Source organism: Coregonus clupeaformis, chromosome 36 (assembly GCF_020615455.1).
Source record: "Coregonus clupeaformis isolate EN_2021a chromosome 36, ASM2061545v1, whole genome shotgun sequence".
Lineage (NCBI taxonomy): Eukaryota > Metazoa > Chordata > Actinopteri > Salmoniformes > Salmonidae > Coregonus > Coregonus clupeaformis.
Window position 1 is genome coordinate 32,866,169 of NC_059227.1, and position 27,646 is coordinate 32,893,814.

A 27,646-nucleotide genomic window follows, 5' to 3' on the forward strand; every position below is an offset into this window, starting at 1 on the left:
CGAGCGCCTTATGCTGGGAATGAGGGGAAAACTCTGGAAATACAATATCAATACACATATCCGCAACAGGGAGCTCTGGGTGAGTCGGGTGCCTACTCACCTGAGACGGTCCACCAGTGCTCTGCCTACCGCCTCGACTCCGTAAAGACCCTCCCCAGCACCGACCAGCAGTGTGTCCTCCGCGGCCACAGTTGGTGCAGGAGATGGCCCTCCTTCCGGTCTCCCTAAGTGCAGCACCTCCGAGCTCCATAGGAGTAGGGTCAGAGGTGCTGGGGGATGGAATGGACGCCGAAGCCTGCCCGAGCAAGGAGGAGGAGCAGCCTCGGCTGAATCCGTGACACAGTTGTTATAGATTTTGTCTTCGGTGTCATCCATCAGAAGAGCACAAAAAATACCGTAAAATTCATTATAATGTGCAGCTCAGTTTAATTTGCCTTTCTCTAATGATATGCGTTTAGGGTTGCCAAATTACAGTAACTTTCCCTAAATTCCCCCGGAGGATTACACATTTCCTGCTTATTCCATCCTGATTCTGAGAAACCTCCAGCCGGGATTTCTGGAAAACCTGGGAATTCTGGAAAGTTACCAGAATTTTTTAAACCTTAACCTGAGTTTAGTCAATTGTGTGATTTGTGGATGCATGTGATGCAACCACGAGTTACAGTCTTTGGCACTTCTGTTTGAAATGTTATTTGCTCACTGCCAACTGTTCACGCAAAATGCTGGCCCTCGTACTGAAACATCGAGGCACTACCTGAACTTGAGCAATAAGAAACACTAATGAATACGGCCTTTGTGTGTCCCTCCTAGGTGGGTGGCATTCGAGGAGGCAGGGTTCTCTGGAAAGGCGTATGTGTTGGAGAAAGGCCTCTACGGAAGCCCAGAGGACTGGGGGGCCCTCAGCTCCAAGATCACATCCGTCATGCCCGTCATTCTGGTAAGATCAACAAAATATTAAATTACTAATATTATAAAGATAAAGTATTCATATAATACAATGTATTAATATTGCAAGGATAAATTATTAACATTATAAAATATTAAATAATTGAAATATGATTGAAATATTCTGTAATCAGTTACATCCGTTTGAAAGGGGGGCAAGGTGATAGTGCACTATGTAGGGAATAGGGTGTCAATTGGGACGCATCCAATGATAATTACAAAGTAATCTATGACCAATAGACTGATCCAAGAATTGTGAAATCATTTCCTCAGTTCTCTCAGTAATGCCCTCGTTTGTGGTCTCTTCTAGGATAATCTGGGAAAATCCTCCAAGTTTAAGGTATGTCAACCAAAAGCAACAGGTCCAACCTACATGTCTTTGTCATAGCTTTTGGAAACCACTCCATGAAAGCCACATATTTGACAGAATCTGACAGTGTATCGGTTGTGTGTCTCAGATGCAGTTGTTCTCGGAGCCGGAGTTCCAGGGTTCTGTCCACGTTCTAGAGGACAGTGTTTCTGCCCTGCCACACGGCTTCTCCCTGGGTTCCTGCAGGGTGCTGGCTGGCAGGTGAGTGCAGCACTTATGTTATTCCTCCAACGTTCTTCGCTGATCTGTAGATGCAGATTGTAACATGTACAGTATCTTTCTCGTACCATTAGCTACATACTTTGCCACATGAAGTTACTGGTGGCCACAGTCATATCTACAGTTATAGATGATGCTTGTATTTTCATACATTTGCAGTTGGAACATTATGATGATGGAGAAAAATTCTCATTTTTCTCTATGTCTGTGTGTGTGTGTGTGTGTCTGTGTGTCTGTGTGTCTGTGTGTTGTGTGTGTGTGTGTGTGTGTGTGTGTGTGTGTGTGTGTGTGTGTCTGTGTGTGTGTGTCTGTGTGTGTGTGTCTGTGTGTGTTCCAGCTGGCTGGCGTTCGAGGGCCAGGGCTTCACTGAGAGGATGTATGTGTTGGAGGAGGAGGACTACCCTGATCTGAGGGCGATGGGGTGTGTGGAGCCCAACTCCTCTGTCCTGTCCCTGCAGACCACTGGCTTTGTGAGTACTCTGTCTGTGTTGTAAATGGCACCCTATTCCCTACATAGTGCACTCCTTTTGACCAGGGCCATAGGGTATATAGTAGTGCACTATACAGGGAATAGGGTACTATTTGAGATGCCAAATATGTCAACTGGCGGCCCATCCCTGACTCAGTCGGGGTCCCAAACATTCCCACACTGTTCCTGCAACTCACATCTCTCTGCTGGAGGTGAATGCATTGGAAGATGAAAAGTTAACGTTTTCTGATGTTGCGAGTTAGAATAGTAGACTACACAAAGTGCAATTTTGAAATGTGGTTGTGCACCAGCAGTTTTACGCTTGTTATGTCAGTCACTGATAGTCAGTCAATTAGCCCATGTCCGCTAACATTGAATGCTAAATTAGTTTAGAGGCCAGCTATCTAAACTTGTTATCGTGGTCGAATTACTGTCCGCGGGGGCCCCATTGATTTTGTTAGTCTGTCTCACTCAGATATCATATTAAAAACTGCAAACATTTCTGTCCACCCTATGGCAAAATGTGTAGAATTGCAGCAAACTAGCTTTAAAACAGCAACATTTGCTCTACACCCCATGGCAAAATGTGTAGAATTGCAAGAAATTAACTTTAAAACAATTTCTCTCTGCTGTCAAGAGGGGGGCCACTAAGAGATGCCCATCCCTGGTCTATGTCAACCTTCAATGGCACAAAGAAAAATATATTTTTCCAGTTTTTCATCCAATACATTGGATCCACATAATCACGTGACTTCATCCAATAAAATAATTGTTTGGTGTGAAGGGTTACAATAGGAATAGTGGCAATCTATATACACTTGTCTCCTGAGTGGCGCAGTGGTCTAAGGCACTGCATCGCAGTGTTAACTGTGCCACTAGAGATCCTGGTTCGAATCCAGGCTCTGTCGCAGCCGGCCGCGACCGGGAGACTCATGGGCGGCGCACAATTGGCCCAGCGTCGTCCAGGGTAGGGGAGGGAATGGCCGGCAGGGATGTAGCTCAGTTGATAGAGCATGGCGTTTGCAATGCCAGGGTTGTGGGTTTGATTCCCACGGGGGGCCAGTATAAAAAAAAGATGTATTCACTAACTGTAAGTCGCTCTGGATAAGAGCGTCTGCTAAATGACTAAAATGTAAAATGATACACTACATGACCAAAAGTATGTGGACACCTGCTCGCCGAACATATCATTCCAAAATCATGGGCATTAATATGGAGTTGGTCACCTCTTTGCTGCTATAACAGCCTCCACTCTTCTGGGAAGGCTTTCCACTAGATGTTGGAACATTGCTGCGGGGACTTGCTTCCATTCAGCCACAAGAGCATTAGTGAGGTCGGGCACTGATGTTGGGCGATTAGGCCTGGCTCGCAGTCGGCATTCCAATTAATCCCAAAGGTGTTCGATGGGGTTGAGGTCAGGGCTCTATGCAGGCCAGTCAAGTTCTTCCACACCGATCTCGACACATTTCTGTATGGACCTCACTTTGTGCATGGGGGCAATGAAACAGGGAAGGACCTTCCCCAAACTGTTGCCACAAAGTTGGAAGCACAGAATCGTCTAGAATGTCATTGTATGCTGTAGCGTTAAGATTTCCCTTCACTGGAACTAAGGGGCCTAGCCCAAACCATGAAAAACAGCCCCAGACCATTATTCCTCCTCCACCAGACTTTACAGTTGGCACTATGCATTGGGGCAAGTAGCGTTCTCCTGGCATCCGCCAAACCCAGATTCGTCCGTCGGACTGCCAGATGGTGAAGCATGATTCATCACTCCAGAGAACGCGTTTCCACTGCTCCAGAGTCCAATGGCGGCGAGCTTTACACCACTCCAGCCGACTCTTGGCATTGCGCATGGTGATCCTAGGCTTGTGTGTGGCTGCTCGGCCATGGAAACCCATTTCATGAAGTTTCCAACGCACAGTTCTTGTGCTGACGTTGCTTCCAGAGGCAGTTTGGAACTCGGTAGTGAGTGTTGCAACCGAGGACAGACGATTTGTACGCGCTACGCGCTTCAGCACTCGGCGGTCTCGTTCTGCGAGCTTGTGTGGCCTACCACTTCGCGGCTGAGCCGTTGTTGCTCCTAGACGTTTCCGCTTCACAATAACAGCACTTACAGTCGACCTGGGCAGCTTCTAGCAGGGCAGAAATTTGACGAACTGACTTTTTGGAAAGGTGGCATCCTATGACAGTGCCACGTTGAAAGTCACTGAGCTCTTCAGTAAGGTAATTCTACTGCCAATGTTTGTCTATGGAGATTGCATGGCCGTGTGCTCGATTTTATATACATGTCAGCAACGGGTGTGGCTGAAATAGCTGAATCCACTCATTTGAAGGGGTGTCCACATACTTTTATCCACTAATTTGAAGGGGTGTCCGCATACTTTTATCGACTCATTTGAAGGGGTGTCCACATACTTTTATCCACTAATTTGAAGGGGTGTCCACATACTTTTGTATATGTGGTGTATCTGCTGCTTGGCTCAGGACATGTTTAAGTAGCTTGAAGGTTAAAGGTCAAAAACAAAATTTAAATGTATGAAAATGTTTAGTCATTCAAACAATAAAACGTTTGAGTGGGTGTTCTCATACCATTGTCAGGGGTATAAATAACCTCCAACTCTCTCCATCTCTCTCTCTCCATCCCCCTCCCTCCCTCTCTCTCTCTCTCCCTCTCCATCCCCCTCCCATTCTCTCTCTCTCTCTCTCTCTCTCTCTCTCTCTTTCTCTCTCTTCCTCCTCATAGGAGTTCTCGCTGCCCTCTGTCACCCTGTTTGAGAGGACAGGTCTACGGGGGAAGAGGGTGGTTCTGACCGCCGGCTCGGTCAACCTCCAGCTTGCCAAAGGCTGCAGCCTGGTCCAGTCTGTCCTGGTGGAGGGAGGCATGTGAGTACATACAGCACAGCCTGTCTGTCCTTATGTCTCTGTCTGTCGTCTGCCTACCTGTCTGTCTGTCTGAGGTCATATATTTGTATGCATGAGCCTCCTAGTCTCGCGCACCAGACACACCTCCCCAAGTTGTGCACAATGGCCTGTGGCCAAGGTTATGGGGCCCTTCCTAACCACAGACAGAGCTCCGTGTTCTTTGTGTGGGTGTGTCGGTGGTGAGTGCATTTGTCTAAGAGAATCATACTCAGGGTTCCCCAGGAAGCTAGCTCTTACGTTTATTTCCTTACAGTACATACTATATAAAGGAACACACCAAGCTGGAAAGATCAGTTTTCTTTGGAGCTGTTAGAAATGGCACTGACGTGTGACACAGCCATGTGTACTCCTTTATCCACTGACAGACATGTGTAGTCTTTCTTTAGCTCAACGCCAAGAGACCACGTGTCGACGCTTAATACAAGTAGTTCACACACTGTGAGCAAATTAATCACTGTATTTAACAATGCCAAAAGGATTCTCGTGAGTCATCGTACTACTTCACTGCCGCTTTCCATGAAAATCCCCAGACCAGTTCATCAACCTTTTGTAAACACAGAGCACAGCACACTTCACACAAGTCTTCTGGGTGGGTAGTAGTAGATTACAGTTGGAGCTATTATTACACAGTTCACAGTTATGGAAATGGTGCACAGTCAGCAGGGAGTAGGAGTTAGTCTAGTGTAGAACGCACGGTCAGCAGGAAGTAGGAGTTTAGTCTAGTGTAGAACACACGGTCAGCAGGAAGTAGAAGTTTAGTCTAGTGTAGAACACACGGTCAGCAGGAAGTAGGAGTTTAGTCTAGTGTAGAACGCACGGTCAGCAGGAAGTAGAAGTTTAGTCTAGTGTAGAACACACGGTCAGCAGGAAGTAGAAGTTTAGTCTAGTGTAGAACACACGATCAGCAGGAAGTAAAAGTTGAGTCTAGTGTAGAACACACGGTCAGCAGGAAATAGGAGTTTAGTCTAGTGTAGAACGCACGGTCAGCAGGAAGTAGGAGTTTAGTCTAGTGTAGAACACACGGTCAGCAGGAAGTAAAAGTTGAGTCTAGTGTAGAATATACGGTCAACAGGAAGTAGGAGTTTAGTCTGGTGTAGAATGCACAGTCAGCAGGAAGTAGGAGTTTAGTCTAGTGTAGAACACACGGTCAGCAGGAAGTAAAAGTTGAGTCTAGTATAGAATATACGGTCAACAGGAAGTAGGAGTTTAGTCTGGTGTAGAATGCACAGTCAGCAGGAAGTAGGAGTTTAGTCTAGTGTAGAATGCACAGTCAGCAGGAAGTAGGAGTTTAGTCTAGTGTAGAACACACGGTCAGCAGGAAGTAGGAGTTTAGTCTAGTGTAGAACATACGGTCAGCAGGAAGTAGGACTTTAGTCTAGTCTAGAACACACAGTCAGCAGGAAGTAGGAGTTTAGTCTAGTGTAGAACACACGGTCAGCAGGAAGTAGGAGTTTAGTCTAGTGTAGAATGCGCAGTCAGGCAATGGGGGACTGTGTATTTTTTTACGACCTTTTTGCCCATAGCACAAGGTAATACTGAACGCATTATTAAGAAACGCTATCTTACCTCTGAAGTTACTACAGATTTTATTGAGTGTATGAACAATACTCTGTCACCTATTCTGCCTTCCTCTTGTGATGATTTAGTTGATAACTTTAATAGCAAATTAAGGGCAACCGTTGATGCCATAGCTCCAGTAAAGCTGAAAAGGCCACATCCAAACGGAGAAAGCCCCTTGGATGAGTGAGGAAACAAATCAATTAAATAGAAATAGAGTTTGCAAAGCTGTCATCAAGGCAACGGGTGGCTATTTGATTTTCTGGTTACTACATGATTCCATATGTGTTATTTCATTGTTTTGATGTCTTCACTATTATTCTACAATGTAGAGCATAGTAAAAATTAAGAAAAACCCTGGAATGAGTAGGTGTGTCCAAACTTTTGACTGGTGCTGTATGTAAATGTGATATTTACATTATTATTTTTAATACATTTGCAAACATTTCTACAAACCAGTTTTTGCTCTGTCATTATGGGGTACTGTGTGTAGATTGATGAGGAAAAAATATAGTTTAATACATTTCAGAATAAGGCTGAAATGTAACAAAATGTGGAAAAAGTCAAGGGGTCTGAATACTTTCCGAATGCACTGTATAACAAGGCGATTAGAAATGCCAGACGGCAAATTTTTCGAACTTGATCACTAATAATCTGAATAATTCGAGAGTGCTCGAATGGCCTGATAAATCCTACCCCCGCAAACCTATGTGAACTTTCCTCCACATCTAAATGTGATGAGTTTGCAGCATGTTTCAGAGATAAGATAACCAACATTAGGCAGGGTATCAGTCAAGCAAGACCTGATGAGAAGTTTGATGATATGTGCCCTAGCCTACCACGCAAAGGCACTATGGATGTATTTTCCCTGGTTGACACAGACATGCTCAGGAAAGTGATATCACAACTTAAGCCTTCTACCTGCCTTCTCGATCCTATCCCCACCACCTTCTTCAAAAGTGTTTTTAATTGCATATCTGAAGAAGTGCAAGCTATTGTTAATCACTCCCTGTTCACAGGCACTTTCCCCACTGCACTAAAAACTGCTATGGTGAAACCCCTTCTGAAGAAAAGTAATCTAGATTCTTCAGTTCTTAGCAATTTTCGGCCAATCTCTAACCTTCCATTCTTAAGCAAAATTCTGGAGAAATTGGTTTTCAAACAGCTAAATTAATTTTTATGTGCCAACTGTATTTTAGAAAAATTCCAATCTTTATTCCGTGCCCACCACAGCACAGAGACAGCCTTAGTTAAAGTGGTAAATGATCTTAGAGCCAACACAGATGCCAAACAGCTTTCTGTCCTTGTACTCTTGGATTTATGTGCTGCATTCGACACTGTTGACCATGATGACCTTCTGGACAAACTGGAGAGGTGGGTTGACCTCTCCGGTCCAGTTCTAAATTGGTTTAGGAGCTATTTAACCGGTCAAGAGTTTTTTGTCACCCTTGGTGAACATAACTCAGAGAAAATGTGGCATTCCACATGGTTTGATTTTGGGTCCGGTACTGTTTAGTTTATATACGTTACCCCTTGGCAGCATTATCAGAAAGCACAGCATTGATTTTCACTGCTACGCAGACAATACACAACTTTAAATTTCTGTGTCACCAGAGGATTATAGCTCCACGGATAAATTATTAGACTCTATTAGTGATTTAAATACTTGGATGGCTAACAACTACCTCCAGATAAATCAAGACAAGACCGAGGTACTTATTTTTGGAGCCAAAGCACAGAGAGAGAATCTGGCCGCACATTTTAATTCACAGGCAATAAAGATAAAACAGCAGGTAAAAAACCTAGGTGTTATTTTTGATTCTGAACTTAATTTCGAATCACACATTAGGAATGTGACCAAAATCGTTTTTTACCACCTGAGGAACATTGCCAAGGTGCGGCCGTTTCTCTCTCAGGCTGATGCAGAGAGACTCATCCAAGTTTTTATTACATGCAGGCTTGACTACTGTAATGCTCTCCTGTCTGGTCTACCCAAGAAAGTAATTGGTCAACTGCAAAACATACAGAATGATGCCACACGGGTACTGACCAAGACCAGACGGAGAGCACACATTACACCGGTTTTAAGGTCTCTGCACTGGCTGCCTGTGAGTTTTATAATTAATTTTAAGATTATTCTATTGGTATTTAAATCAACCCACGATTTTGCACCCCAATACATGTTAGACATGCTTTTAAATTATTAGGTCCCTCAGGTCCTCTGGCCTTTGAACTAAGCCTAGGACCAAGAGGCATGGAGCTGTAGCCGTTAGTTATTATAGTTATTATCCGAAACTGTGGACATATTAAAAGAGATCTTAAAACACACCTTTTTAGCTTTGCTTTTCCTTAGGGTGCTTTTTAATCGTTCAGTTTGTATTGTTATTCTTTTGTTTTTTTATCATCTTATGTTTGTTGTGTAGTAAATATTTATTTTCATACTTATTTTTTTAAGCACATTATGTTGCATTCCATGTCTGAAATGTGCTGTATAAATAAAGCTTGATTTGATTTGATTTGAAGAGGGAAGGGAAGGGACTTGGAATCGTGGGATATTATTAGGTAGTGAGGAGCCAGGTGGAAAGTTCCCAATGGTGTGTGACATTCAGACTGGAGATGTGGACTCACCTCTGGAACACACAGAAACACAACGGGACCCAGCAGGGTCAGACCTATAACTCATGAGTGGGACCTTCTTGCACGGAGAGAAATGGGATGAGGCCTAAGGAATGGAGCAGATAAAGCGATGACATCAGCACAGACCCAACAGCATAGACAGCATGTTACTGTGTGGATGTGTTCTAGTTTCTATGGGGGTTGAGTGGGTGAAAAGGCAAAGCAATCACTCCTTACTAATTGATATGTGAGTGAGACACTTAGTTTGGTAACTGTGTTTTGACCTTGTCTTTGATTGACACTTGTCTTTGATTGACACTGAGTGAAAAGTTCAAGGAATAATTTATGTCTGATATGTATGTGAGACACTAAGCTTTGCAAGTGTGTATTGATACTTTTTGATTGACACTTGGTTACTTCTTTGATTGACAGGTGGGTGCTGTATGAGGGGATCAACTACCGCGGAGCTCAGATTCTGCTGAAGCCCGGCGAGGTGCCCGACTGGCGCAGATTCAGTAGCTGGCAGCGAATCGGATCCCTGCGCCCACTGATCCAGGTAAGAAGCCATCTCAAATGTGATTACATGATTATATGGGCGCACAGAGATTAAGGCCGGGATTCAATAAAAGTTGTGTTATAGAACTACACACTATAACATATTTTTGAAGGTAATTTACACTTGAGCCAACATCGGCAGCGTTTACCGTTATTGTGATCTCTGCAAAAGTCAGTGAAAATGCCTTTTAAAGGTGTACTGTTGGCTTCTATAGTGCAATACTGTGTAACGGGCCGATCAAGGGGGCTTTACATAATATTCTATGTGAGCACAAGCGCTGCATGGCAGACAGGAATGCATTGAGAGCATGTTGAACTGAGAACTACCTGTGTGTGTGTAAACACTAATCAAGTGTGTGTGTGTGTGTGTGTGTCTGTGTTACATGAGCAGCGACAGGTGCACTTCCGGTTGAGGAGCCAGGAGGAGGGCCTTCTAATGTCTGTCACCGGGGAGATGGATGATATCAAGCTGATGCGTATCCAGGCAACAGAGGAGATGGGCGGAGTCCAACAGATCTGGTTCTATCGGGACGGACATCTCCACTGCAAGGTAGCATCGTCATGGCAACAGGGTGTTTAGAGTAAAGTCCTGCCCATGCCCGTGACGTTCAGGCCCTACCCTACCCAGGCCCGATGGGTTCTGCCAAATTTAAGGCCCGAAACCAGAAATAACTTCCTACATTAGTAAATCCATTAGCTGCTCCTCTCTGTCTGTCACTCAATCGCTCCCTGCGTGCAGGCAGCTTGCTCTGCATGCACACTGCTCATGGTGGCTCTGAGTCTGTGTATCCATAGCAACGGCTCTGCCAGAAATATTAGAGAAAGGAGGAGATAGGAATCCTATTGGGCAATGAATGGAGGAACGAATAGCGCCCCACCCAGCAGACTGTCGACCAATCGCGTTGACGTTGTCATGTTGCGTCACGTGGTTGCTAAGCTAATCATCACAAAATCAAGGTGTGAGTCGAGAAACATGCCTATTTTCCTCAAAAGTACGTAATGTCACGATTCCAAAGCTATACAGATAGCAAGATAATTATCTCACATCTCTGAAAAGATTTGTAATGTTGTACTTCTTATTGACGAAATTCATGATAATGCTGGGTTTTTGACCTAGCGCCCAACTGACTCCCATTCACGCCTTGAAAGAGAGCTATCCTTGTCCCAGAATTCACTGTATGGCCCATTGACGTAGCATGGGCAACGTACACAATGGGCATTAATACTATTCCAATGGAGTTTCCCATCTCCTTAAAAGTATCTCTGGCTCTGCTCAACGAACAGAGACATGAGAGAGCAGTTAGCTGTTAGCTACTTTTGGTCACTCTAAACTCTGACAAAACTCAAGGAACATTCTAAATTTTTTGAAATAATCTCTCCTGTTTTATATTTGACGAGGTTGAAGCACTTCTGACTCCTTATGATCTTAGTCAGATATGACTGTACTGTGCAACAGAGCACGAGCAAATGGCTTCAAAATGTTAGTGATCAATTTAGTGATACCCAAGCCCTTATTATGTTATTGATGAGAAAACAGGCCCTACCCGGCCCTAACCAGATGTATAATGTCGGGGCCCGTCAGGCTCGGGTCGGGTAGCAGAGCTCCAGTTTAGAAGAGGAGGTGGACAGGCCAGGAAAACTGTGACTTATCAAGCACTAGAGCAGGGGTATTTAAATCTGATCCTGGTGTACTGCTGGTTCTTGGGTAATACATTCCTTGGGGATTTGTTAAGTATTCTATCTATCTAGTAGTCTATGTTTTGGTCGTGGGCTGCACCTACAGCTCTTAGAGTTTATTCTTCCAGAGAAGCACTCGGAACGTGGCCTTGTAACTTTACATAAATTGAATGCCATCCATTTCATTGTTAATGGATTATCGACAAGGATCCAGCACCCAACTACTTTTGGGAGTAGAAATTTTGAGTAAGCATGTTGATTATTATTTCATGAACTTTAAATTCAGACCCATGACTTCAAGTAGTTAGTTTATAACAGCCTTTGGACTCCAGCTCGGTACTCCCTGCCACGGTCCCACAGCATCATGCGCTATCCTTCACTTATATGGTTTATTACAACGCTCAACTAGTTTTTATGCTTGATGCAGGCCCATTCTTTATTTTAAGTGTGTGATTGAATGTCGGTACAAATGACTTCCTCTTTATAGGATAATAAAGTTTTTAAATCTAAGGTTTTCTACTCTGTCTTTCCAGGTGCTGGAGGATTGCTGTGTGGCTCCGTGCAGCAGCGTGGCCATGGCAGGCAGTCGTATGGGCCTCTCACCTGAGCCCGGCAAACAACCCTCCTGCTGGAGCATCACGCCTGATGGCCTTATCCGCTACACCGCCAGCCCAGACCTGGTCCTGGAGGTCAAAGGTGAGGCAGAAACAACAACAGCCATAGGTTACCAGGGTCATATTCACTAGGCTACACTAATGAATACGGTCCCAACTCCCCAGCCACTCCTGTAGATCTGAGAGGATTTGATAGGTAGAAGCAATATGATGACATTCCCACCCAGCCAATCAGAAGGCAAGAGAAACCTATTGCAATAATGCTTCTACCTCTTAGAGCTACAGGAACTAGTCTGTGTCAGTGTAATTTATTGTTCACTGGTTTCACTTCATTCAGTTCTGGGGTTTTACATAGGCGATTAGGTAACTTCACTAGAAACATTGTGAATTAGCGACACCTTGTGGATGGACTAAGACGTGACAACAGGCTGCAGCTGGATTCAGTATCAAATAGGCTTGTGTCAAGTTGAGACAGACAGGCTAAATCCCAAAACACTCCCTTCCCCTCTCCCCTCCATTTGCGCATTCCCTCAAGCCTCCGCCATATGCACAAGTGACCCAAGGAAGGGCCTTACAAGTGACCCAAGGAAGGGCCTTACAAAAATTTGCCCCTCCTTTGAGGTAATCACTAAGTCATTGGATAAGTTAAGGCAACGTTTCCACTTTTGCTTTCACTGACAGATCAGTGATTGCCCCAAGGAAGCTAGGACACATTGTATTTAAACAGGGCCCAACTCAAATAATTTTGTCTGTCCTTGCAGGTGGTCAACACTATGACAGAAACCAGGTGATTCTCAACACGTTTGATCCAAACAAACCTAACCAAAGATGGACAGTGGAGATTCTCTGAGGTCTTGTTTTGAGAGGGAAGAACTGGGTGTAGTCTCTGAGGTGCAGTATGATGAAGGGCCTCACAGCTCTGTGGCGCAGCTGCAGCGTGGGCCTCATACAGGCGTCAAGGACAAGATGCCTCAGGAACAGAACATTTGCTGCTGGAAGAGAAGCTCATATACAGTATACTCTTTCCTCTGAGGTCGACATGGAAAATATATGAAGCTTCCTGGATAATCTATAATATCGCATTACTTCTTCACGAACAAACAGGGACAAAACAATAGCATTCATTAGTAAGTTGCTCTGGATAAGAGCGTCTGCTATATGACTAAAAATGTAAAATGTAAATTACTTCATTAAGGGAAAGTGGATTCGCAAGACTAAACTTGAAATACTTTACCTACCCATTAATGTTGTATCTGATAACATACGAGTTTGACATTGTAACATTTTGGATGAATATATGTATTTTTCAGACGTTTTATTCAAGTCTGCCATTAATATCCTTATGTAAATAAATGTGATGTGATTATATTTTGTTATCTAGAATATTTGGAATAACATCTAGAATATTTGGAATAAAGTGCCTAACAAAACATGTCATAAAAGTATGACTCAATTGCGCAGATCAAAATGTATATATTTTACTTTTCAGTAATGAATTCTCAACACACAACTACAGAAATATACCATAAGATAAATAAATGTTGCCTTTCTCAAACAAGCAGTTTATCTGCAAAAACGCAAACAATGCATACCAAACACCGTTTTGCAGTAGCGGTCAAGAAAGCGTTCAGAGTTCTACAGGATGGACATGGACAACCTATATCCAGGGTCGTGTTCATTAGGCAAATGTAAGAAAACTGACTGAAACAGGGTGGGACTAACTGGACTGGACCAAAAGAAAACAATGATTTAAGTTGTCCGTTGCAAAGCGTTTTAAAAAAATTTCAGTTGCGTGCCTTAATGACCCAATGCTTAAAGTTGACATCACAGCAGTTTAGCGCTTTGGCACTGCTTCCTTGACTTCCTCCCTGACTTGCTCTGGTGTGTCACTAGTCTCCACCTCCCCCTCCTCTTCAGTCACTCTGGTCCCCTCCTCCTCTTGGGCCACGGTGACCACAGTCTTTCCCCTGGCATGACCCCCCTCTAGTTTCTGGAAGGCCTGGGGCACCTGGGAGAACGGGAACGTGGCCTCCACCACTGGAAGGATCTAGGAAATGACAACACCGAGTGAGTGTCTGTATACACATGGACAGTAAAAACACAATCCACCAATGAATAACCACCTCAAAGAAATACCCTAGGACTAAGTGTGTCACTAGAACCAATGAAATGACTTGCTTGTTTTTGCAGCGAGCTGTGTGTATGGACCTCAACCAACCAAACTAATCCATACTGCAGGAGAACCGTTAACAGGTTAATCTATGACTACATCTGGGAATCCAACAAACGCTCTCATTCATTATCTACCATTCCCCCAACCACCCATGCCCAAATAATCTCCAAATGAATGCACAAGAGTCAACAAAAAAACGAGGGAGGAGCTGGTGTTAAAAATGTGATGAGGCTAGACAATCCTGTGGCCCCTCCCACCACCCAACATGTTATTCTTGTCAGCGTCTCTTGTAATTAACAATGAATGGACCGGCTACTGGCCTCACAGTGAGAGACCAGCCATCTGGCTGAGTCTGATAAATATGGAGATATATATTTTTAATATTTTGATAGAGAACTAAGTAGTGAGTCACACATTTTAAAAAGGAGGTCACAAATGTAATCTGTGGTGTCACAAATGTTGTTACATTCCCAAAAGCATATTTGACCACTGTTGTGTTCGCAAAGTAAGAAATATATTTGTAAAATGTGCTGTTTTAACCAGAAAAAAACCTGTATTTTTGTTAATTTCATTTGCTTTTGGATCATGACACGTTTGTGAAACTATATAGGCATATTTACAGTCTGATTGTTATTTAAAAGTTGCATTCTATATTTGCACAACATCTTTTTTTTGTGACTCACTACTAATATATTTTAAACATTTTGATAGAAATCGATCTCCATACTGACAGGGCGGTGTGTGTGGGGTATGTCTGTGTGCATGTGTTGGAATGGATTCCTGCCACCAGCACGGCACGCCCGTTCCCCAAAATGCCATGCTGTCCCTATAATCCCTGGGACAAAGGGGTATGGATTACACCCGTGACAGGGGGGGGGTCGTGCGCTTTAGCGAATGGCTGCTCAGCACTGTTGGAAATCCATTCACTGTTCAAATCTGACTCATAGCCAACCACGCACCGACACAGGGGAATGCCCACACACAGAGACACAGACAGAGGGAGACTCTGAATATACCACTACGCTTGGAATCTGTGGCTTGTATAGACCCATCTACCTGGCTAATTTCCATCTGAAGAAATGTAGGATGTTATAGACTAGAGAATGCAGTAGCAGTACCTTTCCGGCATCCACCAGCTGGCTGACCTCATCCAGCGCAGGGCCGTCTGGAGCATAGAACCCCCAGCGATAGAACACTCCCTTACACATGTTCTGAGAGGGAGAGATTGGAAGGTCAAGATACTGTCTGAGATCAATTCAATTCAATACATCTTTACTGTCCCCAAAGGCCATAAACAGATAGAAAACGGACACAGGACCAAATATGAACAGCAAGCACAAACGCTGGTGGAATGACATTGATAATGACTGTTTGGCAGCACCATGTACTGCACGGGACACATCCTATACAACACTGCATAGCCACATAATAATGCTAAGTTAACACATGATGGCATTATACTATGTGTCCCCAGGAATAAGTGAATGTGCTAGCCTGGTCCCAGGTCTGTGCTATCGTGTCAACTCCTTGACATTGTCATGACAAGGATATGACATGATGATAGCACAAACAAATCTGGGAACAGGCTATGAAAGTGCCACTTGTGTTCTAGACTAGTAAGGCTGCATTGGGCCACTAGAGGTCCCCGTCGGGCTGTGCTCTCTCAGGTAACGTGTCCAGCTCCAGCCCTAGTCTGTCTGTCTGTCTGTCTGTCCAGTGTGACTCATGCTTCAGCCTCGCAGTATGGCCAGCCGGCTGCTCACCCAGACAATAAGGCCCTGAGCCACAGGCTTGGTGGGAAACATACACACACGCATTTAGCGATTTGACTGCCTAAAAACTGCAGTTTCAGCAGACCTCCCGTGTGCATGTCTCACACACAGACAGACAGACAGACAGACAGTCTAGTGTAACTCACTGCCAGAGTCATTGTCCTTGCCTACCAGGCTTGTGCTGTTCAGGAGGACCACATAGCAAAGTCCCCTAAGCAGTAATCTGTCGTGGGCAGACTACTTAGACATAAATGGTATCATAGATCAGTCTTTATACTATGGCACTGATAGCCAATAAACAGCAATAGTTCCAGTGCTTGAGTTTATTTGGACCAATCACGATTTCACAGGTGTTCGTATCGTTAGAATTTCGGAAGGGGACATTCGGCCCATAGACCTGCCCGTAACTTGCAAAGAAAGAGGGTGGAGCTCCTCATTCTAACATCTCTTCATCTCTTCTCTTATGGACCCTGAACTTAATCGAGCAGCTGACCAATTATGCAAAACTTTAGTTCTGGGTTAACCAAGAATACCTAAGCATCAGCTCCACCCTGTTCCAAACCATCCATCCATTTAGTTCAACTCCACCCTGTTCCAAACCATCCATCCATTTAGTTAAACTCCACCCTGTTCCAAACCATCCATCCATTTAGTTAAACTCCACCACACCCAGGCTATTAGACATTAACTCCACAAACAGCCCAGCTGCATGTAAGACTCACAGAGAGCGAAACAAACACACACAAACAGGCAGATTCCTCCTCTCACCGAATCTAATCTCTTCCTCACAAACCCGTTTAGAATAGTGACACCCTGCAGGGTTATTTCCACTGATTAAGCACAAGCCATGTTGAAGTTAGGGCTGGGAGATATGGCCTAAAACCTTTTCAAACTTATGGGCGATTCAAAAACACATTACAGAAGGAGCGAACGAGATGAGACCAAAAAGACAACATGAGAACAAGCGGACATAAACGCTCATAAAAACGAAAAATACAAATAAACCTAGTTTCTGCAATACAGGCATATCGCGCAAAAACATACATGTGAATTAATCTACTTCATTCTATATATCACCCAGCCCTAATTGAAGTCATGTGATGCTATCTATCTCCATAAAGCCAAGTCAGGACAGAACCTGCCACTAATCCTACTCTGAGACAATATGAATACAGGCCCTGGTTGGTTGAAGCAGTCACATGGTGCTAACTGCCCCACCCTTGCCAAACTAGGGGGTTTCACTCATCTATTTCTCACACCATTCTAATGCATTGGTACAGATCTTTTCTACATGGTCTTTTCCAGCATGGTTCTAGCAACTATGTTTGATGTGTAACCAGGCCAGCGCAGCTCAGTGGTCTGAAAAGGGGTATTAAGGTTTAATGCCCCTGTAAACCCACCCAGACAGAGGGGCGTGGTCGGTTGGTTTAGCCAAGTTACAATAAAGGCTTTTTCAACTTTGACATGAGAGTAATATTTGAGGAGTAATATACACGTTTTTCCATGTGTAGCGTAGCGGAGGTGAGTCGGACTCACGCCCTCGTGATGAGGTAGCCCTGCCAGCGACTTTGTCTTGGTCTAATGGTTAAGACGTTGTTTCCTGAGCGTAAGACCGGAGTTCAGACCTCACCCGTGACATGTATGCATTGTTCACACTGCCAGCATCAACTTGTTTTGCTAGCTTACCGTGATGGCCTTCTGGTGCAGGTTGAGTCCTGAGTGGACGGCTCCCTCCAGCAGGCCCATGGAGTCGATGTTAAGCAGGAAGGGGGTGACCAGGGTCACGTATTTGGCCCCTGACCAGGACTTCAGCATGCCCAGGGCCCACTGCTCCGAGTCCCCACCCACATTGTCCAGGATCACGTCGAACCTGAGGGGGGAACACAGGGAGACAGAACACTGGTTATAAATGAAAAAGTCTACTACACACTATCATGCCAACTTGACACAGTGTGATGGCTTGGGTACTTCCTTTTCAATTTGTTCATTCCAGCACAGTTCCAGCTAAGATGGAGGATGTGTAACCATGTCAGCGCAGTAGAGTTCTGCTCGATTCACTAGTGTAAACAGGTTAAGAGAGAGGGCAGAGGAGAGAGAGCGAGACAGACAGAAAGAGAGAGCGAGACAGACAGAGAGAAAGAGATCAACTGAGACATCTAGCCAAGCCTAAGGGATTGAAGTGTGTTTCCTAGTGATCTCTGTATGTCTTACTCAGGACCACTGAGACAAGGTTAACAAGGTTTATCCTGATCAGCTCCCCCAATGGAGGGCATTTAGCCTCCCACACTCTAGTCCTTGAGCCACATTGCCATGGAAACCAGGAAGTGAATCAGCGAGCAGGTGTGCCAAATCAACCCTGCCCAGCTGGGTGGGTGGGTAAAGTTGTTTATAACGTTGGCCAGGGAGGGAGTCGGTGGGGGAAATGGTATTCGAGTGCGAACGTGACTGTATATCATTAGATTGGACCTTGGTAGCTAGCTACTCTCATGACGTCTCAGAAATATGTTAACAAATCAGATCTAGAGGAGAATCTCAATGGATAAAATAGGGTTTATTTAAAAACATGATCTCTTTGAGGCACTCATTCTTTTCAAGTGTTGTGGCCCTGTCTCAGTCGACACATCATGTGGTTGTTTCCATAATCTGAGGATCTGGGTGTTGTTCATTAGGCAGAATCAGAGAGGGACTACCTGTTCTTGTCCAGTAAGAAACACACATTTGTAGCTTTCTGTTGCAAAAAGTGTTTTAAACATTCCCTAATACACACACACTTTTACATTATTCCAACTAATAAAACCCACTTTTCCAGCAGTCCCAGCTGGGCGGCCACATCTCCTGCCGTGTAGTCCACCACTTCATCCGCCCCCAGACCCCTCACCAGCCCCTCGGCATTGTGGGAGCAGGTCACTGTCACGTGGGCGCCCCAGGCCTTCAACAGCTACGGAGGCAACAGACACTTAGTGAGAGAGACACCTCTCTGTGTGGGTGGGAGGGTGGGTGTGTGTGTTGGTGTGTGTCTACTCTTTATGATTGCACAAGGTCAATTGACCACTGGTGCTGGTGTGAGGTGAGTGTTTAGTGTTGGTGCTATGAGCTGCTGGTCATATCTGAAAGGTCCTTACCTGGATGGAGAATGTTCCAACACCACCTGAGGCTCCGGTGATAAGAACTCTGAGGGGAGAGAGAGAGAGAGGGCGGGGGAGAGCGAGAGGGCGAGATAGAGAGAGAGAGAGAGAGAGAGAGTGAGAGAGTGTGACCAGACATGAGGTCAGGATTCATAGAGAGAAGATGATCCATTCATTTTCAGTGTAGCACATATAACAGACGTAGTATCGCTGGCTGGTTAGCCGAGCGCCAGAGCGAGCATCATGCAGCAGTGACGTCATTTACATTTTTACATTTTTTGTCGTCATTTAGCAAACGCTCTTATCCAGAGCGACTTACAGTTAGTGAATACATATTTTTTTATACTGGCCCCCCGTGGGAATCGAACCCACAACCCTGGCATTGCAAACGCCATACTCTATCAACTGAGCTACATCCCTGCCGGCCATTCCCTCCCCTACCCTGGACGACGCTGGGCCAATTGTGCGCCACCCATGAGTCTCCCGGTCGCGGCCGGCTGCGACAGAGCCTGGATTCGAACCAGGATCTCTAGTGGCACAGTTAGCACTGCGATGCAGTGCCTTAGACCACTGCGCCACTCAGGAGTACTCATCCTGCGTGACACTTAAAGTAACGTCACTCTTGCTCAAACCAAGACCATGGTTTTTGGTATAGTGATTGTTTAGAATGCTGCTTCGGAAGTGCAAAGTGTTGTTGTGCAGAAGGTCTCGGGTTTGTGGCCAAAGTGGAACAGGGTGGGGCCCTACTGTCACAGCGCAGGGCAGGAGCGATGTCTGGGAGAGGGAGTATTTGGTCATGTATGAATGTGTGTGTACTTGCCGTTTGTTAGCACAGTTGTTTCTGCACAGGCCGCCCGCGTTGACCAGGGCAGACAGGGCCGTGGCAGCCACGTAGGGGATGGACACCGCCTCCATGTGACTCAGCGACCTTGGTTTGTGGGAGACCTGAGGTATAAATACAACTTTTTTTATTCATACAAGGACATACATGCACACACACACAAACTCTCACACACATCTGTCCGTCCTTAACCGTTACTCTCCCTCCCTTTAGTTTCAGGCAACGATGGAAAAGTGGAATGACTGGAGTTGCTGCGAGGACAGGACAACATGCTGAGATGTGCCAAACAAATGATGCAGCCCACAACTCACAGCCACAGCAAGTACACAGAGACCCATTTGTCTGGCTAGCCTAATTGCTGCTTTCACTGGCTCATGGAACCAGTTGTACTGTGAGTCTTAATTAATTATGCACACTTTTTTACATTACATTTTAGTCATTTAGCAGACGCTCTTATCCAGAGCGACTTACAGGAGCAATTAGGGTTAAGTGCCTTGCTCAAGGGCACATTAACGTCATTTAGCAGACGCTCTTAGCCAGAGCGACTCACAAATTGGTGCGTTCACCCTATAGCCAGTGGGATAACCACTTTACAATTGGGGGGTAGAAGGATTCCTTTATCCTATCCCAGGTATTCCTTAAAGAGGTGGGGTTTCAAATGTCTCCGGAAGGTGGTGAGTGACTCCGCTGTCCTGGCGTCGTGAGGGAGCTTGTTCCACCATTGGGGTGCCAGAGCAGCGAACAGTTTTGACTGGGCTGAGCGGGAACTATGCTTCCGCAGAGGAAGGGAGCCAGCAGGCCAGAGGTGGATGAGCGCAATGCCCTCGTTTGGGTGTAGGGACTGATCAGAGCCTGAAGGTACAGAGGTGCCGTTCCCCTCACTGCTCCATAGGCAAGCACCATGGTCTTGTAGCGGATGCGAGCTTCAACTGGAAGCCAGTGGAGTGTGCGGAGGAGGGGGGGGTGACGTGAGAGAACTTGGGAAGGTTGAACACCAGACGGGCTGCGGCATTCTGGATGAGTTGTAGGGGTTTAATGGCACAGGCAGGGAGGCCAGCCAACAGCGAGTTGCAGTAGTCCAGACGGGAGATGACAAGTGCCTGGATTAGGACCTGTGCCGCTTCCTGTGTAAGGCAGGGTCGTACTCTCCGAATGTTGTAGAGCATGAACCTGCAGGAGCGGGTCACCGCCTTGATGTTGGCGGAGAACGACAGGGTGTTGTCCAGGGTCACGCCTAGGCTCTTCGCACTCTGGGAGGAGGACACAGCGGAGTTGTCAACCGTGATGGCGAGAAAAAAGGAGAGGGCCTAGAACTGAGCCTTGGGGGACACCAGTGGTGAGAGCACGTGGTGCGGAGACAGCTTCTCGCCACGCCACTTGGTAGGAGCGACCGGTCAGGTAGGACGCAATCCAGGAGTGAGCCGCGCCGGAGATGCCCAGCTCGGAGAGGGTGGAGAGGAGGATCTGATGGTTCACAGTATCAAAGGCAGCAGACAGGTCTAGAAGGACAAGAGCAGAGGAGAGAGAGTTAGCTTTAGCAGTGCGGAGAGTCTCCGTGACACAGAGAAGAGCAGTCTCAGTTGAATGACCAGTCCTGAAACCTGATTGGTTTGGATCAAGAAGGTCATTCTGAGAGAGATAGCAAGAGAGTTGGCTAAAGACGGCACGCTCAATAGTTTTGGAAAGAAAAGAAAGAAGGGATACTGGTCTGTAGTTGTTGACATCAGTGGGGTCGAGTGTTGGTTTTTTGAGAAGGGGAGCAACTCTCGCTCTCTTGAAGACGGAAGGGACATGGCCAGCGGTCAAGGATGAGTTGATCAGCGAGGTGAGGTAGGGGAGAAGGTCACCGGAGATGGTCTGGAGAAGGGAGGAGGGGATGGGGTCAAGCGGGCAGGTTGTTGGGCGGCCTGCAGTCACAAGTCGCAGGATTTTATCTGGAGAGAGAGGGGAGAAAGAAGTCAAAGCATAGGGTAGGGCAGTGTGAGCAGGACCAGCAGTGTCATTAGACTTAACAAACGAGGATCGGATGTCGTCAACCTTCTTTTTCAAAGTGGTTGACGAAGTCATCCACAGAGAGAGAGGAGGGGGGATTCAGGAGGGAGGAAAATGTGGCAAAGAGCTTCCTAGGGTTAGAGGCAGATGCTTGGAATTTAGAGTGGTAGAAGGTGGCCTTAGCAGCAGAAACAGATGAAGAAAATGTAGAGAGGAGGGAGTGAAAAGATGCCAGGTCGGCAGGGAGTTTAGTTTTCTTCCATTTCCGCTCCGCTGCCCGGAGCTCTGTTCTGTGAGCTCGCAGTGAGTCATCAAGCCACGGAGCTGGAGGGGAGGACCGAGCCGGCCGGGAGGATAGGGGACACAGAGAGTCAAAGGATGCAGAAAGGGAGGAGAGGAGGGTTGAGGAGGCAGAATCAGGAGATTGGAGGGAGAAGGATTGAGCAGAGGGAAGAGATGATAGGATGGAAGAGGAGAGAGTAGTGGGAGAGAGAGAGCGAAGGTTGCGGCGGCGCATTACCATCTGTGTAGGGGCAGAGTGAGTAGTGTGGGAGGAGAGCGAGAGAGAAAAGGAAACAAAGTAGTGGTCGGAGACATGGAGGGGAGTTGCAGTGAGATTAGTAGAGGAGCAGCATCTAGTGAAGATGAGGTCAAGCGTATTGCCTGCCTTGTGAGTAGGGGGGACGGTGAGAGGGTGAGGTCAAAAGAGGAGAGGAGTGGAAAGAAGGAGGCAGAGAGAAATGAGTCAAATGTGGACATAGGGAGGTTGAAATCCCCCAAAACTGTGAGGGGTGAGCCATCCTCAGGAAAGGAACTTATCAAGGCGTCAAGCTCATTGATGAACTCTCCAAGGGAACCTGGAGGGCGATAGATGACAAGGATATTAAGCTTAAATGGGCTAGTGACTGTGACAGCATGGAATTCAAATGAGGAGATAGACAGATGGGTTAGGGGAAAAATTGAGAATGTCCACTTGGGAGAGATGAGGATTCCTGTACCACCACCCCTCTGACCAGATGCTCTGACCAGATGCACTTTGTTGCAATATGATTACATAATAATAGACTTGCACCTCATCCAACGTCGTTTTACATGTTTTTTTTTCAGTTCAAGCAAGGGTTCGTAGAAAGCGATGCCCCCTGGTACTTCCATTTGTTTGGAAACAGAGCCATTAAAATAAGCTAATGTTCTCCTCTATAACAGAGCCATTAAAATAAGATAATGTTCTCCTCTATAACAGAGCCATTAAAATCTGAAAGAAGCCAATGTTATTTTCTATTCAACGGATGACTGAACACCAAGACTGTCTTACAAAGACTAAGATATATTTCAATGAAACAACAATGAGTGCAGTCTGCATTTACAGACTAAGATATACAGTGAGGGAAACAAGTATTTGATTCCCTGCCGATTTTGTACGTTTGGCCACTGACAATTAAATGATCAGTCTATAATTTTAATGGTAGGTTTATTTGAACAGTGAGAGACAGAATAACAACAAATAAATCCAGAAAAACGCATGTCAAAAATGTTACAAATTGATTTGCATTTTAATGAGGGAAATAAGTATTTGACCCCCTCTCAATCAGAAAGATTTCTGGCTCCCAGGTGTCTTTTATACAGGTAACGAGCTGAGATTAATCTCAGCTTGTTACCTGTATAAAAGACACCTGTCCACAGACACAATCAATCAATCAGATTCCAAACTCTCCACCATGGCCAAGACCAAAGAGCTCTCCAAGGATGTCAGGGACAAGATTGTAGACCTACACAAGGCTGTAATGGGCTGCAAGACCATCGCCAAGCAGCTTGGTGAGAAGGTGACAACAGTTGGTGCGATTATTCGCAAATGGAAGAAACACAAAAGAACTGTTGATCTCCCTCGGCCTGGGGCTCCATGCAAGATCTCACCTCGTGGAGTTGCAATGATCATGAGAACGGTAAGGAATCAGCCCAGAACTACACGGGAGGATCTTGTCAATGATCTCAAGGCAGCTGGGACCATAGTCACCAAGAAAACAATTGGTAACACACTATGCCGTGAAGGACTGCAGCGCCCGCAAGGTCCCCCTGCTCAAGAAAGCACATATACAGGCCCGTCTGAAGTTTGCCAATGAACTCTGAATGATTCAGAGGAGAACTGGGTGAAAGTATTGTGGTCAGATGAGACCAAAATCGAGCTCTTTGGCATCAACTCAACTCGCCGTATTTGGAGGAGGAGGAATGCTGCCTATGACCCCAAGAACACCATCCCCACCGTCAAACATGGAGGTGGAAACATTATGCTTTGGGGGTGTTTTTCTGCTAAGGGGACAGGACAACTTCACCGCATCAAAGGGACGATGGACGGCGCCATGTACTGTCAAATCTTGGGTGAGAACCTCCTTCCCTCAGCCAGGGCATTGAAAATGGGTCATGGATGGGTATTCCAGCATGACAATGACCCAAAACACGGCCAAGGCAACAAAGGAGTGGCTCAAGAAGAAGCACATTAAGGTCCTGGAGTGGCCTAGCCAGTCTCCAGACCTTAATCCCATAGAAAATCTGTGGAGGGAGCTGAAGGTTCGAGTTGCCAAACGTCAGGCTGGAAACCTTAATGACTTGGAGAAGATCTGCAAAGAGGAGTGGGACAAAATCCCTCCTGAGATGTATGCAAACCTGGTGGCCAACTACAAGAAACGTGTGACCTCTGTGATTGCCAACAAGGGTTTTGCCACCAAGTACTAAGTCATGTTTTGCAGAGGGGTCAAATACTTATTTCCCTCATTAAAATGCAAATCAATTTATAACATTTTTGACATGCGTTTTTCTGGAATTTTTTGTTGTTATTCTGATTCTCACTGTTCAAATAAACCTACCATTAAAATTATAGACTGATCATGTCTTTGTCAGTGGGCAAACGTACAAAATCAGCAGGGGATCAAATACTTTTTTCCCCTCACTGTATTTCAATGAAACAACAATGAGTGCAGTCTGCATTTACAGACTAAGATATATTTCAATGAAACATCCATGAGCTCGGTCTGCATTTACAGACTAAGATATATTTCAATGAAACAATTAAGTTAGTGTACATGTATAATGGGATAACACAATGAATGAAAACCTGTTTGGGATATAATGATTAACAACAACAATAACAATAAATGCCATTTAGCAGACGCTTTTATCCAAAGCGACTTAAAGTGACGCGTGCATACATTTTACGTACGGTTGGTCCCGGGAATCGAACCCGCTATCCTGCCGTTGGAAGTGCCATGCTCTACAAGCTGAGAACCACCCTGTGTCATTGCATTAATAAAATGTACATGTAGCATACACAGTAATAGTAGAATGACCTCATACTCCGTCAGATTCACCATCTCTGCTAGGCTGCCCTGCTTCCATGGAGGGATGGCAGCCCACACCTGTGAAGAAAAAAATTATAAAAAATACATGATCTATTTCAAACATTTTATTTAATATTTTCCACACATCACTATTATTCACAATAACAACGTAACGCATATAAAAAACACAAAACAATGCCGAATTAAACTGCAATAAGCAGACAGGCAACCACCAGACAGCTGGAAAGTTTGGACTAGACGAGTTTCTGCACACCTGCAGGCCCGTGGAGGCACCGCCGAGGGGGCCGGCCAAACCACAACCACTAAGGTTGGAAAAATACATTCTAAGGATATCGCTGAGTAATCCTAGTTGATAAACAAGGTATCAGATAATGAGTGTGATGAGCATGAAAAAAAAACACCCGTTTGATTATTGCCAACAATGCAAATAATTTACCAGTAGGTAGAAAGTATGACCAGGTCTGTTTTCATTCGATCAGCAAAACGGCTGTGATCTTGAATGTCACAGGAAGGCACTGTGCATGCCATACCAACTCAGCATGGTTGTGTTCAGTAAGCACCAAATGGAGGAACACGAGTAAAACGTGGAGACAACTTGGACTTTTCAATTTTCGTTTACCGTTGCAAAACGTTTTGCTACGATGGGCCCTAATGACTGTTACTACACCACATCAGAGCTGCTCAACTACGTACCTCATCTCCTGGTTTGAAATGGGTCACTCCCGACCCACAATCCACCACCACGCCAGAGACATCCCGACCAAGTATGATGGGAAACTCGCTGCCGTTCTGACCCAAAGACACCGGGTCCCGTCTCAGCTTCAGAAGATTTGACCCATACCCACCTGAGAAATAGAAACAGACAGAGCGAGAGACAGACAGAGTAATGGATAACGGATTAGTAAAAATTGTGATATACAGTACCAGTCAAACGTTTGGACACACCTACTCATTCAAGGGTTTTTCTTTATTTTAACTATTTTCTACATTGTAGAATAATAGTGAAGATATCAAAACTAAGAAATAACACATGTGGGAACTCCTTCAAGACTGTTGGAAAAGCATTCCAAGTGAAGCTGGTTGAGAGAATGCCAAGAGTGTTCAAAGCTGTCATTTACATTTACATTTTAGCCATTTAGCAGACGCTCTTATCCAGAGCGACTTACAGTTAGTGAGTGCATACATGTTTTTGTTTTTTTCATAAAGGCAAAGGGTGGCTATTTGAAGAATGTCAAATAGAAAATATATTTTGATTTGTTTAACACGTTTTTGGTTACTACATGATTCCATGTGTTATTTCATAGTTTTGATGTCTTCACTATTATTCTACAATGTAAAAAATAGTAAATATAAAGAAAAACCCTTGATTGAGTAGGTGTGTCCAAACTTCTGACTGGTAGTGTAGATGCAAAATTATTCCCATGACAGCTAATGCATTACAATTGACTGAAGTCACATAATCTTGGTTTATAAGGAAATATGACCATGAGGTTAGAGCATATTGACATTGCAGGTTTATAGATGCTTACCCCTCATGGATATGTCGAGGGGGTTGAGGCTTGCAGCATGGACCTGGATTAAAACCTCACTTGCAGAGTTGACACTGGGAGCTGTGGCTTCTTCAGTGAACCTCAGTACCCCATTGTTGCCATACTCGTCAATCACCCAAGCTGGCATGCTGGACCGCAATCTCGAAGAGGAGCTGAGATTTCTTCTGAGGCAGCATATGATGTTCCCACTAGCCATCTTTGTAGTCAAAGCGAGTGCTCTTGCATAGGGCAAAAATAGCTGCCTGCAGCACGCCGTGACTTTGACAGAGCCCATTTCGAGTGTTATTATCCACCTCCTGATATGTCTATCAAGTCAACTGTGTAGAAAAGTATAAATGCCTGCATGCGCTGTCTAATGTAAGGGCTACATGTCACTAGTACAAGAACTATGAATGTCAGCGTTGAGGTGACATGTAGCTATTCTTTCAACATACACGCACATAGAAATACCTTATAGGTTCAATGAATTACCATGAAGCTACGAGAGTGTTACCCGACAATATGCACGGAAGAAAATCCCTAAAGATCTTTAACTTGATAACTAAAATCAATAAGTTACATGACGTGCCCCTGACACATAACTTACAAAACATTCGCTTCCTACTCTGTGCTCTCAGTTACCTCTGACCTCTCCTTCTTCGTGTGGTTTTCCGGCAGACTAGATGCTTTGTTGTGTATTGCTGCCTTTCACAGGTCGGAGTGTGAATTGCACATTTCTGTCACAAAAAAAGGGAAACGGGGAATGGTGAAAAATAAATTGCACCATCATCTAACCATACATATACGCCACTATTCCCAACAAACACTCTTCCCATTCTCTGACCTCTCCATCAACAGCCAATGAGGAGCTTCTGTCTGAATTATTGGACCAATGGGGTTGTGCAAAACAAAGAACTCAC

At 45.2% G+C, this 27,646-nt stretch overlaps 2 protein-coding genes across 3 annotated transcripts in view; one reads left to right on the plus strand and one right to left on the minus strand.

The window, feature by feature from the left end:
- Positions 1–13,310, plus strand: part of LOC121552596 (beta/gamma crystallin domain-containing protein 1) — a 51,719-nt gene extending 38,409 nt beyond the window's left edge. For both annotated transcript variants that reach the window (XM_041865554.2, XM_041865553.2), the window contains exons 14-22: positions 811–937; positions 1,256–1,285; positions 1,404–1,516; positions 1,872–2,004; positions 4,747–4,886; positions 9,531–9,654; positions 10,045–10,203; positions 11,864–12,026; positions 12,706–13,310. In XM_041865554.2, the coding sequence (XP_041721488.1) occupies positions 811–937; positions 1,256–1,285; positions 1,404–1,516; positions 1,872–2,004; positions 4,747–4,886; positions 9,531–9,654; positions 10,045–10,203; positions 11,864–12,026; positions 12,706–12,794 (1,078 nt within the window). In that variant the 3' untranslated portion in view covers positions 12,795–13,310. The remainder of the gene's footprint in view (positions 1–810; positions 938–1,255; positions 1,286–1,403; positions 1,517–1,871; positions 2,005–4,746; positions 4,887–9,530; positions 9,655–10,044; positions 10,204–11,863; positions 12,027–12,705) is intronic.
- A 96-nt stretch (positions 13,311–13,406) lies between these two features.
- Positions 13,407–27,384, minus strand: LOC121552597 (reticulon-4-interacting protein 1 homolog, mitochondrial). The gene is made up of 9 exons (XM_041865556.2): positions 26,727–27,384; positions 25,891–26,042; positions 25,186–25,254; positions 19,835–19,959; positions 19,012–19,060; positions 18,691–18,827; positions 17,576–17,759; positions 15,236–15,328; positions 13,407–13,991 (listed from the first exon to the last, which is right to left on the minus strand). Exons 1-9 carry the CDS (start codon positions 27,019–27,021, stop codon positions 13,779–13,781), a joined length of 1,317 nt encoding a protein of 438 aa, XP_041721490.2. The 5' UTR covers positions 27,022–27,384; the 3' UTR covers positions 13,407–13,778.
- Positions 27,385–27,646: the final 262 nt, after the last annotated feature.